The 13,121-nt window shown below is 41.7% G+C and overlaps 1 protein-coding gene across 2 annotated transcripts in view; it reads left to right on the forward strand.

Moving 5' to 3' along the window:
• Positions 1–13,121, forward strand: part of ACSL3 (acyl-CoA synthetase long chain family member 3) — a 102,642-nt gene that overhangs the window by 19,902 nt on the left and 69,619 nt on the right. For both annotated transcript variants that reach the window (XM_075004572.1, XM_075004574.1), the window contains exons 2-3: positions 3,203–3,306; positions 7,877–8,304. In XM_075004572.1, the coding sequence (XP_074860673.1) occupies positions 7,954–8,304 (351 nt within the window). In that variant the 5' untranslated portion in view covers positions 3,203–3,306; positions 7,877–7,953. The remainder of the gene's footprint in view (positions 1–3,202; positions 3,307–7,876; positions 8,305–13,121) is intronic.

The raw sequence follows: 13,121 nt of genomic DNA on the forward strand, positions 1-13,121 counted from the left end.
ATAATAAATAAATAACTTCATGTTTACTGAAACAGTGAGCAGTGACGCATATATTCTATTACAAACGATAGCTGGAAATATTTTTTAGTGGCCAGGAACTGAAATGCAAGGATACAGGTAATTCTAAAAGATGGGGTGGAATGAAAGACTTGAGGGAACAATATTAAAAAAAACAAACAAACAAATTTTGATTATCAAGTAGTCAGTGAGGCAGTGATCTGCATATGGATAACATTGTTCCAAACCATTTCAATATCATGACTTTGTAGGGGTGACCACTGACTGAGTATTTTTCTTATGTTACAACTGGTTTTGTAAAGACAGATATTGTGAGGCAGATCTATTTAATTGTGAAGTTATGTAATATGAACAAACTAAATATTTTACATTTGTGTTCAAATCATGTTAGATGCATACCCCCCCTTTTTTTTTCCCCAGGCATATCTGTGAAATAGATCTGATGTCCTGATTTTGAAAACTTGTTCTGTCAAATAATTGAATTTTAAAACGCTTATCCTGCTTAAAAGGAAGAGGGGAGAAACCCTTTTGCTTTTAATCAGTCATTCTGAAGTTGCATGATTTCTAATTGCCTATACAGAGATTACATCAACAATATTTTTGGTAATTCCAACTTTACAGTAATTACAATGTTGTCAGCCTGAGAGAATCCTTCCAGAATAGCTTATTTCAAACTAGGGCTGTTGTGTAGACATACCCCAAATGTCTAAGACCTCTGCAACGGCATGGAATTCTTAGTAAGAGAGACCTGGATTGTCCTTTCCAGCAACCTGCATGCTGTGTAACAGATGAAGGTTAAAACCCTAACATCCTTGCAACTCTGATCTTCTCATGCAAAATCCTTCCAGATGCCAGATATGGCAGTCAGTTAGTCCCTGAACAGTGGAGCAAGAACCACCAGCTTAGCACCTGAGAATGCAAGGATACTGAGAATTCTCTGAGTACTGTTCCATTTTGTCCACTGCCCTATTTCCAGCCATGGCTATCCCTGATGCTACAGATGAACGAGGAAAAACAAGGCAGAATCCATTGTGGGAGAAATCCTTTCTGATCCCTACAAGTGACCAGCTTGAGATTTTTATGAATATAACATGTAGCACCGGCAAGGTTGCCAAGCCCCTCATCATACAGTCCCATTAATAAATTTCTTAATATATCTTAAAACTAGTTAGATTGTTTTATTCCACTGATGGTTCTAAATCTTTTAATTTCCAGCCTAAATGTAATCATGGCCAGTTTACCCTATTTGTTTTTGTGTCATCCTTTTCCTTTACCTTAAATACCCTTTTTTCTTCTCTGACATATTTATAGAAAGCATTCATAGCCTTTCTCAGTTTTGTTTTTCTGTGCTAAACGAGTCAAGTTCTTTTAGTCTCCTCTGATAAGGTAGGCTCTCCATTCCTCTAACCATCCTAGAAATCTTTTTCTGGACTTTTTCCGGTTCCAGTGGGAATTCATCTTTCTTGAACAAAGGGCGCTGCACCTGTACACTATTCCAAAGGTCTTAACAGTGACTTGTAAAATGGTATTAATACTTCTGAAATGTCTAAAAAAATCACTTCCCTTCAGAAAGAAACCTCAGTTTCAAGTTTTGCCTTGGAAGGGTAATTCCACAGTTTAACTTAGGAAAAAAAATAACATTTTGTTTAAACTTCTCAAAACAAAATTGCCAAGCCTTCCCAGAGACATGGTAAATATACTTCTAGGCAGCCTGCTGCAGACCTGGAAGCTCAGAGATCCCTGGCTCCTACCAGGTTGCCCAGTTCTGCGGGACTGTGTAGCGTCTCTCTCTGTGGCAGGGAATCTAGAAGCCCTGATGGCCCTGGCTTGAGCAAGAGCTTCCAAGCTCTTGGCTTTCTGGCAGCCTGCTACCTTTATAAACTGGAGGGAAGTTAGACAGATTTTCTTGGGAAGCGAATCTGGTTTACATCTGAAGATCTGATGAGGGAATATGTTACACACACAGTATTCAAATTTTGTTGAATTGGCATTTTCTGATGGAAGAAGTTTGTTAGAAAATTTGTGACCAGCTCTACTTTAAACAAGTGGCCTGGTATCCCACTTCAGTTTGAATGATAGGAAATATGATAACTCAGTGACTCAGATTGTTGACTAATACAGTTGGTATAGCTTTATTACATCTTAGAATCAATCCCAGTGTTTGAAGAATGAGATTCAACAGACTGCTACAGCATATTCTTAAAAATGTTCAGGATGAAATACTGAAGTGGAGGCAGTACAAATTTTACTTTACTAGTTTTTGATGGGGGAAAAAAATTCCAATAACAGTCATTGGGATTTCATAGTTCTAGTTGTTTTAAACAGTAGAATGAAAGTTTATTCCATCGAAGTCTAACATTCACTCAAAATTAATTCAGAGTTGCCTCACAATTTTCTTAGTCAGTGCTCAGGTCTTTTGTTGTTATTTCTCCCAGATTTTTTCCTCCAAAAGTTATGTTTATAAAGAACCTTCTTCAGTATTTCTATGGTGATGAACCTAAGGACCTTTCTAAAGAATCAGGACCCTACTATAGTAGGCATGCTAGAAAAGTAACTTGGGGAATCCTTGAGAGTTCTCTGCCTATAATTTGCAACTCAGTGGAATAACAACAGCAAAATAAACCCAAGCAACAACAACAATAAAAACCCTTTCAGCATAATTGCCTTAAGCTATTTTAAAAAAGTAAGTTCACTGATGCATATAATTGGTTAAGCAGAAAAAAAGTGATCCTTGGTTTTGAGACTGCAGTTCATGTGACTTAGTTTGAAATTAAAAAAAAAAAAAGTACAGTTAAATCACTGTCTCCCTGGTTATAATCAATTCTTCAGACTCTTGAAGAACCTAGGATTTGCTTGCTCTCTTTTTACACATACTGCAATTGTACATTTCATTTTGTATTGCCATTATGTTATCACATCTGACAATTAGTGTACAGTCAAGCAAGCCAATAATACGGTATGTTAAATACTTTTACTTATGCTCAGGTGCAGCTTTGGATAGTAAATCTTTTTATAAAACTTTGAAAAAATGTGATTATTCAATTGCTATTGTTATGTAACATGAATAACATTGCTTGGAAAAATACAGACCTTAAACTACAAAGTTATTTGGGTGAAAGTACAACACTTACAGTATATTGTGTTTCTGTAATTGCCTCATTTAACTGGGACTTTTATTTTGTAGATTTCACCACGGCTGCCTGTGACATCGTCTGTGGGATAAGCTGAGACTGAAGCATCGGCAGTGGCTTTTACATCTTTACCTGCCAAGATGAAAAGTTGCATAAGGTTTCTTTTTCTTGACACTCTGTGTACATTTATTCTGCTGTAGTTGTTGACACAAGTTAAGCAGATCAGTTAGTGAACACATTTTTGTAAGGATTTCATTCTTTCCCCCTTCACAAAAGTTACTTTTGAAAGTAAAGCATAGAATAGTATTAGCATGGTAAGTAGATAACCAGATCAAATCACAGATTATAGCCTAAGAAGGAAGGATCAGCACTGGAAATTGCCAGTCTCATTTCCCCAAGATCCAGAATAAATATGCCTAACTTGCATTGACTTGAAGAAGTGAAGGAGAGAACAGAGAATTCTTGTTTTCTCCCTTTCTCACAGTTTTTGATAGAGCAGTACCAAAGTAACATGTACAGCTGTATGGGGATTGCATGTGTGTGAGCGTTTGTATGAGCGTGTTCATATAAACGCACTTATCTCTAGCTTGCATCTCATATTTAATAATTGGGATCTGATTCCAGAAACAGTTTGATCACTCCAGGACCATTGTGGCTTCTTCTTACTTCAAAAGCCAGATGTTTGGAGTCACGCCTACACAAACTGGGACAGTCTGACTTGCATTTGGTGGTTTTATTCAGCAACTGCTGAATATTTATTTACAGTTTTCTACTTGGAATATCTGGAATATGTAATGTTAAAGGGTCACTAGCATGTTGTTCAAATTCAAAAATGGTCTGTTTTATATAGAATAAATCAATCTACAAACATTTGTGGATTAATAAAAATTATCCTTTTATTTTTTAAAATGTTAGAGTGTTGTTGGTTAAGGGGATTTTTTTAAAAAAATTACTGGATGAGAAGTGATTTTTTTTTTCTGTAAAAACAACTGTGCATGCCTTTGTGGTTGACTGCACTGAGATAAGAATCATATACCTATAAGAACTGCTGGATCTAAATATAAAAAAGATGTTTACTTTGTAACTGCTTGTTGTAGAATCTCTCAGCTTGGCCTCTTCACCACGAAGCCAGATTCTTTCCTTCACTCATGTTGTCAGTAATAAGGGACCTACAAGCATTTGGTGTCTCCTGAAAAATGTCCTTACATGCTTGTTTGTGCACTGAGCTTCTTCCCGAGTCTTGGTATCCTGCAAACCAGTTTTGAGTCACATGAACAGCAATGCTATCACATTCTGAATCAATTATCAGGAAGGAATAGGCCTTCCTCTCCTCTGACAGTCCATCAGTTCTGAGATTTGATTGCATTATATAAGGTCTTCTTAATTGCCCTTAACCTGGCAAGAAGGAGAGCTGGCTGTATAATAGGAGTGGGCAATAATTTTTGATGAGGGAGGGCTGCTCCAAGTATTCAGAAGGTGATCAAGGGCCACACTCTTGCGTGATATTAATAGAGGAGTTGTGGGGCCTTGGATGAAGGTTTGGTGCAGATGGAAGCTTGGGGTAAGAGATTTTTGTACAAGGGGAAGTCTGGGAAGGAGTTTTGGTGAAGGAGGTGGTTGTGATCTGGGGAAGAGAACTGGGGCTTCAGGGGGTTTAGGTGGTGATCTCAGGTAGGAGGGGGGTTATGATGTGCGCTAAGGGACAGGGATTCCAGGGGTTTGGGTTGTTACCTAGGGCTGGAGGAGGTTGTGACACTGAGCAGGAGACTGAGGAGACAGGTCTGGGAGGGGGTATGGATGGAGAAGGAGGAAAGAGTTTGTTTATGTGGGGTAGGCAGACAGGAGTCGGGGGCAGAGGATTGTGGAGAGGGAAGGTCAGGGGGCAGGCTCTGGCTGGGAGATTTCCTGGGTGACTCTGTCATGCAGTCCAGCTGATTTCTCAAGCCTGGCTATGGTGGGGGCCACGTGTATCTGTGAACAACTGTGAGCCTTAGGTGAGGGAGGGATGCTTCAAACAGGAATCTCCCATTGGCCAGAAACCAGCCAATGAGTTTTTGTTGGGGGTAGTGGTGGGGCACATGTGAAGCCTCTCCTCCCCCCGTAGCTCTGCTGATGCTGCTTGTCTAAGAGGTGTTTGGGGGTGGGGCAGGCAGGGAGCCTTCTTGAGTCTCCTTGCTGCATCCGTGGTCCAAACAAGGCAGCTTGGCATGCCAAATCTGGCCCAAGGGCTGTAGTTTGCCCAGCCTTGCTCTGTAACATACCCACATGAGTGGTCTGTGGGTGGGAGATAACAGTTCAGATCTGTTTCCAGGGAAGAAAACATAATTAATCTGATCCTACGGATGAAAAGCATTTAAGTTACGAACAAAGAAATCCCAGAATTCTGAGGGTCATCAACATAACAAGTTGCTCCACTTTGCTAGAGTAGATTCTTTTGCCTGCATAATTAAATTTGTCAATCCCATAAAATAATGGATAACTTGTACTAGAAGAGCAAAATTTTTCATTAAGTTTTCAGAACATATACGAGCATAATGAGCAAAGAAGCTGGTCTGTCCTAATTTGGAGCTGCCTCTTCTGTGGCATCTTCATCATCATTTGATTTTGACTTATTACTTAGAGAGGGTGACAGAGAGATAGCTGTGTTAGTCTGTATTCTATCTAAACAAAAAAGCAGTCATGCAGCACTTTAAAGACTAACAAAATCATTTATTAGGTGATGAGCTTTCATGGGACAGACCCACTTCTTCAGATTGTAGCCATACCAGAACAGTGTCCATGAGCCTAAGCTCATCACCTAATGAATTATGTTGTTAGCCTTTGAAGGGCTACATGACTGCTTTTTTACTTTGAGATCTACACATGTTAAATAAATACATCTCTGTATACTCACACTGCTTTTTGTTTTTGTTTGTGCACAGTAAATCAGTCTTCCGAAACAATGCTCCAGAAATCTTAGGGCTAGCTCCACAAAGGGGATTTAGATTCAGGGTTGCAATGCCTATTGCTTAGGCTCCTTGCCACCTAGCGGAATCCACAGTCCTATGTTAGTTAGGTGCACAGGCTCTGTAGAGTTAAGCACTTAACGTGATGCCCAAAATTTATCAATCTGAACAGCGATCTTCCTATAACAGCCAATAGGAAATGCTAAGGGAAGGAGTGGGCGCTGAGCCATGTGCCTCAAAGAGTGAGTATTTGTCTACACAGGGCTTTAGTCTGCACTGCAAGGGACATAAATTTATTCCATGCTGGTATGTCATACGCTAAACTGGCATGGATGGATTCTACTGCTGAGCACTAAAAATAGATTAGTGTGTTAACATAGTACTGTTTGTAATAGGGCTATATTAATATGCATTACTGAACCTATAGTGCACATCAGCAGATCGAATAGGGCTAGTTAAAGTGCCACACACTAGTATGGACTAATATTTACACCCTGTTGGTGTAAACTGAAAAAATGTGGGCAATCCCAGAGGTGCCTATTTCCACTTGGGATTAACAACTCTGAACCGTTTTGTTGAGTTAGGTACATAAGCCTTTTCTTGCAAAAAACTGAGGAGGTGGTGATCTCCTTATGACTTTCAGCCCAGAAGTTAGGGCATTCATTTGGGATATGCGTTCAAATCTCCTTTCTGCCTGATGTGAGCCAGGGACTTTTACTTTGGTTAGAAGAGGTTAGATAGATGGCTTTCAGGGATGGTCTAGAAAGTGCTTGGTCCTGCCATGAGGGCAGGGGGCTGGACTCGATGGCCTCTCGAGGTCCCTTCCAGTCCTACTCTTCTATGATTCTATGATCATAGAGTGCAGGTGAGTGGTGAAACTGTTCCACTTTGTATGAATAATAAAATGGCCTTTCGACCAGATGGTGAGAGTGATCCAGTTAGGGTGATGACCTCTGGGAGGGGTGGCCAACAAGTTAGAGGCTAAGAGCCAGAGTAGCTGCGGATAGAGTGCAAAAAGCCACATATATATTTATTTTTATCTATCTATACATCTTGATCGATCAATAGATAATAGAGAGTTGAATATATAATACATGGCTCAATGCCCTCCACTTCACCCAAGCCTCCACTCTAACCCAGTGTCCCTTCTGTCCTCCAGAGCCAAGCACCCCCAGCCACCTCCCAACCCAAAAAAGCCCCGACTCTAACCCACTACTTGGGACTCACTGGAACCACCACCGCCACATACTTCTCTCTCTAAGCACTGGGGCATATGTGCAGAGTGGAGATACACACTCATGACACCTGGCTCCAAGTAGGAGCCTCATTTCATTCTATATATAGCCACAAGTGGCTCAAAAGCTGTGGATTGGCTACCTTGACGTGTGATACTCAAGTTTAAGGCCCACATCATGGAGATGCACAGGATTTGAGCCCTGTTTTTCCATGTCCTGGGTGAATGCTTTAAATAAAAATACTGTATTGAAAAATAAGATGGCATAGCAAGTTGTTTTAAATTTCGGGTATGCTTAGATTCCAGCATGATTGTCAGAGAGGTCAAAATAAATACTACAGGTTGCATATTGCAATGGATGAATTATTACTCCCCCACTTCTGGGTTGGTCTCTTTCATGATGTTTGTCTTTGTTCAAGAGACTAGGATTTTGTTCTAAACTTTTAATTGCAAAAATTGACTAATTACTTTGGTAAGTCATAATCAGAAAATGGAACATACATATTTTTGAGTCGAACTACAAACAGACTTTTTTTTTCTTTTTCCAGATTTTCACTGATCTACGTGTAATCAACAAATTTGTCAGACTCTCCCAGGAGATCTACAACCTTCGCAAGTAGGCAAAATGAAGCTAAAGCATAATATCAATCCTGTTCTTCTGCAGCTAATAAACTTTATAATACTGGTGTACACATTTATAACATACATTCCATGGTACCTGCTTTCTAACTCAAGACAGAACATAGCAAAATTAAAGCAAATTAAAGCTAAACCTGTGCAAAACAAACCTGGTAGTCCATACAGGTCTGTTAACAGTTTGCATTGCTTAGCTTCAGTTTTGTATCCTGGATGTGACACAACTGACAAAGTTTTCAAGTATGCTAAAACTAAATTTAAGGACAAAAGACTCTTGGGAACACGTGAAATCTTAAAAGAGGAAGATGAAATCCAGCCTTCTGGAAAAGTTTTTAAAAAGGTAAGTTACCTATATTGGTCTAATTTTAACTTTTTTTTTTCCTTTTTAACCAAAAAAGGCTACTTTCTTTTGCAAGAGCTCTAACTAGGCTGATAGATTGAACAATGAGGCTACTTTCTGAGATTAAGTAGCCATGGCATGAGTTATAATTCCCTCTTCTTTCATTAATCCCTGTTTTAAGATAAATCTAAAATCTCTTTTTGCATTTTTTGATGTCCTCATTTATGGCCCCAGTGAAGTGGGAAAGACTGATGGTGAAATTATGTAAGATCGTTCTCTGATGTTTGTGGAATGTACAAATTGTTGGAAATATGAAGCTGTAGGAGGAATGGATTTAAAGGTTTGTATTATGACATTTGTAGTCAGTCTGAAAAATCTTACTCATGTTTCTCTAAACTTCCCTCAACCTCATATAATATGAAAAAAACTCAACTAGTATTGTAAATGAATGATCTAGTTGTACTCCAGACATGCAGGATTTTAATGTCAGTTTTGTTTGCACAAGAACTTCATTTGGCATCACAGATCATAATTGCACAGTCTTCCGTGTTTTTTTTTCTTTATTTTATTTTGTTCTTCTTCGAGTGTTTGCTCATGTCCGTTCCTTGATAGGTGTGTGTGTTTGCCACATGCACTGGTGCCGAAAGTTCTTCCATCAGCAGTACCTGTTGGGGTGGGGCAGCCATAGCCACCCCTGGAGCGACACCTTCTTGGCACAGTATAAAGGGTGCTGCATGCTCCCTTTACCCCCTCAGTTCCTTCTTGCCACCAGCAATGGTGCATCAGAACTGCTATGCAATGGACAGCTTCTTTAATTGCTGTGAAGGCAGTTATCTTTGTATAGATAGTTCTCTCTGTAGTGTTGTTAGTTTAGTCAACCTGGTTAATGTCCTGGATGAGACTGTCTTGGGATGGCTCGCAAGTGCCACATTTGCAAGCTGTTGAAACCTCAGACACAAAAAAAAACAAACAAAAAAAAAAAAAAAAAAAAACAAGACATTTGCTTCTAAAGGAGTTGGTACAAGCCCAGCACTACAAGCCAGATTGGAGTCGACCTTGAGCACCATAGCCTCAGTGCAGGCCACTGCATCAGTACATTTCTCTGGCTTGCACTGTTCCTCCTTGCAGACCCTGGCGTGGAAAGCAAGGACAATGGTGAGATGGTGCTCCCCTACTTCTCACAAGGGGGAAGATAAGGGGAGAGCCCAGACCTCTGGTAGGCAGCTCATTCACCACCCTAGGGAGCCATGAGCTGACTCTTAGGCAGAATGACCAAGCCCTTCCTGTCCCCCTCTGGTGATGCTGAGTAACAATGAAGGTCTCTGGCATGTGGAAGAGTTAGAGGCCTTTTGGACAGCACAGGACATACTGACTTCGCTGATACCAGCCACGATGGTGTCATGGTCCAGGAACAAGCCATATTGGGCCTGATGCAGACATCTCTTTCCCAGTGGCCCTGATTCTCTCTCAGGATACCTTCCTGCCAGTGCTCCCTGATGCATAGTCTGCAAATATCAGACAAAGGGAGAAAGGCTTTGCATGCACCCTTTCACTCTCCTGATTCAGGTGGAGGAGTCAGGACTCGGGACAGCACTCATCGAACCCCCAGTGACTGTGCATGAGTTTTCCCCCCACCCCCCACCCCAAGCTTCCTATAGATAACACCAGGATCAGTCTCTGGTGATCCAGAGACCTTGGTACCACTTTTGAGACTGTTCAATGCATTGATGCCATGGGTCATTATCAAGCTGACACTGCCCCTTATGTCAATGGTCATCGTGGTCAAGAAGTTCTTCAGGCCATAGGTCCCTATCCAGCTCCCACTCTGGATCCCAGTACCAAGTGAGTATTGGGAGACATTGATCACCAGACTATGCCACTCTTGAAAGTGGCATTCCTTGTAGCAGTTACTTCAGTGAGACAGGTGTTGGAGGTCAGAACCCTGACCATGGAAGCCCTGTACATAATTTTTCACAAAACAAGGTCCAGCTGTAGCTGTACCCAGCCTTTTTACCAAAAGTCATTTCTGCCTTTCATGTTAATCAGGACACATTCCTACCAGTCTCACTCCCAAGCCTCATAAGTCAGCAGAAGAGTGGTGGGTCCATGTCATGGATGTCAGGAGGGTATTGGCGTTCTACTTGGAGTGCACCAAGCCTTTCCACAGATGATCACAGGTCTTTGTGGCTGCCGCCAATAGAATGAAGGGTCTGCCAATGTCTGCTCAGCACCTTTTTTGAGCTATATCACTTCATGCATCTGGACCTGTTTAAGCTTACGAGGGTTCCCCTGCTGCCCATCATCTGAGCTTATATGAGTCGGGCTTAAGCCTTGTCAGTGGCCTTTGGTGCATGTCAGCCTACAAAATCTGCAGGGCAATAGTGTGGTCTTCAGTCCACACATTTACTTCTCACTATGCTGTTACCCAGAAGGCCAGAGATGACTCTCAGTTCAGCAGAGCTGCATAATAGTCAACGTAGCCTTGAACTCCTACCCTTTGCAAAGGGTACTGCTTGGAGTCACCTGTTGTGGAATGGGCATGAAGAAGCACTTGAAGAAGAGAAGCCTGATCGTAAGTGGTGTGAAATGGACATGAGCAACATTTTGGCCTCTTCCCCACTGTCGGTGTTTCTGGCAAGAAGGAACTGAGGGTGGGGAAGCACGTGGCACTCATCATATCATGTTAGGGAAGTGGTCAGTCCAGCAATTGGTAAGGCTGCTCTCCTGTAGATAGTGCACATTCACACACACACACACACACACACAAACCCCTATTGTGGAAAGTACAGGAGCAACACATTTTGAAGAAAATCATGAGCAAGTAACTCTTTTTTTGGTGTAATCTCCTGAAAAGTGAACTAGAGATTTTAAAAAAAAATGTAAATCATTTCAATGTTACTTTTTGAACAATTCAAATAGGACAGTAGCCTTTTTTGTAGTTTTATAAATTCGTGCCTCTGACGATTATTGACTTGACTTTGTGTGAGGACCTAGGAAATGTGCTCATGCCAATGGGATAAGTCAAGTAATATTTCCTCTATTATTTTCCTTTATTTAAATTCCATAAGAGCTTGATTTTTGAGATGGTATTATCAGGATTTTTGAATGAAATTTGCATGTTTCACTGTAGTTCATGACAGATGCGGTATCCTTAATCAAATGTGTTCTGATTTGGAATCAATCAATGCCAGTATTGTACACTCTGGGTCCATGATGTCCAATATGGTCTCCACTCACCAGATGTAACAAACAGGAGATTGAATTGTGGTGGATGGGGCTTTTGGAGTGAGGTGCCAGGGCTGGAGTCCAAGCCCCTGCTTGCGGGGTCCCCGCTGAGTGCAGCATTGGGGTGGGAGCACAGCACTGGGGCAGGAGCCTGAGCCCCTGCCACGGGGCACATGAGAGTACGGGGCCAGAGCCCATGCCCCTGCTGCAGGGCTTCACTGGAGCACCAGGCCAGGGCCAAAATCTCTGCAGTGGATCCCCTGCCAGTAGTGGTGGATGCAGGGCAGAGGCATGGGGAGGCCTAGGCAAGGGTTTGGAGGATGAAGTCAGGGGATGGGGGTGTAGGGTGTCGGGGAACTATGCTGCCCAGCCACCCAATGCCTGGGACTCTCTGGGCACTGCTCTGCCCAGCTGCCCAAGCACTGGAGCTGGCTGTGAACCACAGATGCCCAACTCTTTGAGCCACAGGACGGGAGCCTGGATGTGCTGTGGCCATGTAGCACATGGTTTCTGGGAAGTGTCCAGAGCCCCACCCCTATCCAGCCAGTCTAATGTGAGTGCACTGCACCAGGATGCACTGGCCTTCTTTCACTTTTGGGGAAGAAGACGTGCATATAAAATCCATTAAATCCACAAGTTTTTAACAAGGCTACTTGGGCAAATTAAGCAAGCATGTCTACAGGCAGCTGTGTAGGTACTAGCCACCTGCCAACAGAGCTATACAATTTACTTCTCAAATTGTGCAAATGTGAGTGTGGCATGTGATTATTGGTACAACTGTTCCTACGACTTTCATGCACAAATCTGATCTCCACTTTGAAAATTCTGACATCCACCTGTGGTGAACCAGAAAAAATAGTATGCATTCTGGAGTCATGGCATGTTTACATGCCAAGTGGTAAAGCTCTGCATCTTTATTTATTAATGAAGCTGTTGTAAATAGGAATATTAGAGACTTCTAAAAATATCACTGGCACTCAAACAGTACATGGAGGTCAAAAGGTCAAATTTTGGCATTCTGCTTCAGAAAAGTTGCTGTCTCCTGACTTGGGGGGTGCCTGGACCTGGAGGAGGGCAGGGCATTTATTTAGAAGGGTCAAGTGTGGTGAATGTGGAAAGACAATAACCACGTGTGGCAATCTTTGAACTCCTATTGGACACCATTGTTCTAGATTTTCCAGGAAGGGTAGAAGGTACTGCCATCTTCCCAATAAAAAGATATCACCACAAAAATTTAATCTTCTTTTAGTGGTGAACCTGCTTTACCTTGACTGTTAACAGGGGCTTATTAATAACATGTGATGTTTTATTTATAAACACACACTGTCTGGTTAAAGTACCACTATAGTAATGTATGTATAGATAAACAATTGTTAGTATAGATTAATTCTCCAAGTGATGTCCCTGTAGGTGTTCCACTGTATGTGTTGGGCCTGTCATGGTGCTGCAGTTTAGAGATTTTGACAGCCATAGCCAGCCATAGTGTGCATGCATGGTTCATGTCTTATGCCATTTTCACCCTTTTGGTCACATGCATGGTCCAGCTCTAGCCAGTTCCTCTCCGCCACCACCAGCTGTAGATGGAGCTGATG

Source organism: Carettochelys insculpta, chromosome 10 (assembly GCF_033958435.1).
Source record: "Carettochelys insculpta isolate YL-2023 chromosome 10, ASM3395843v1, whole genome shotgun sequence".
Classification (NCBI taxonomy): Eukaryota; Metazoa; Chordata; order Testudines; family Carettochelyidae; genus Carettochelys; species Carettochelys insculpta.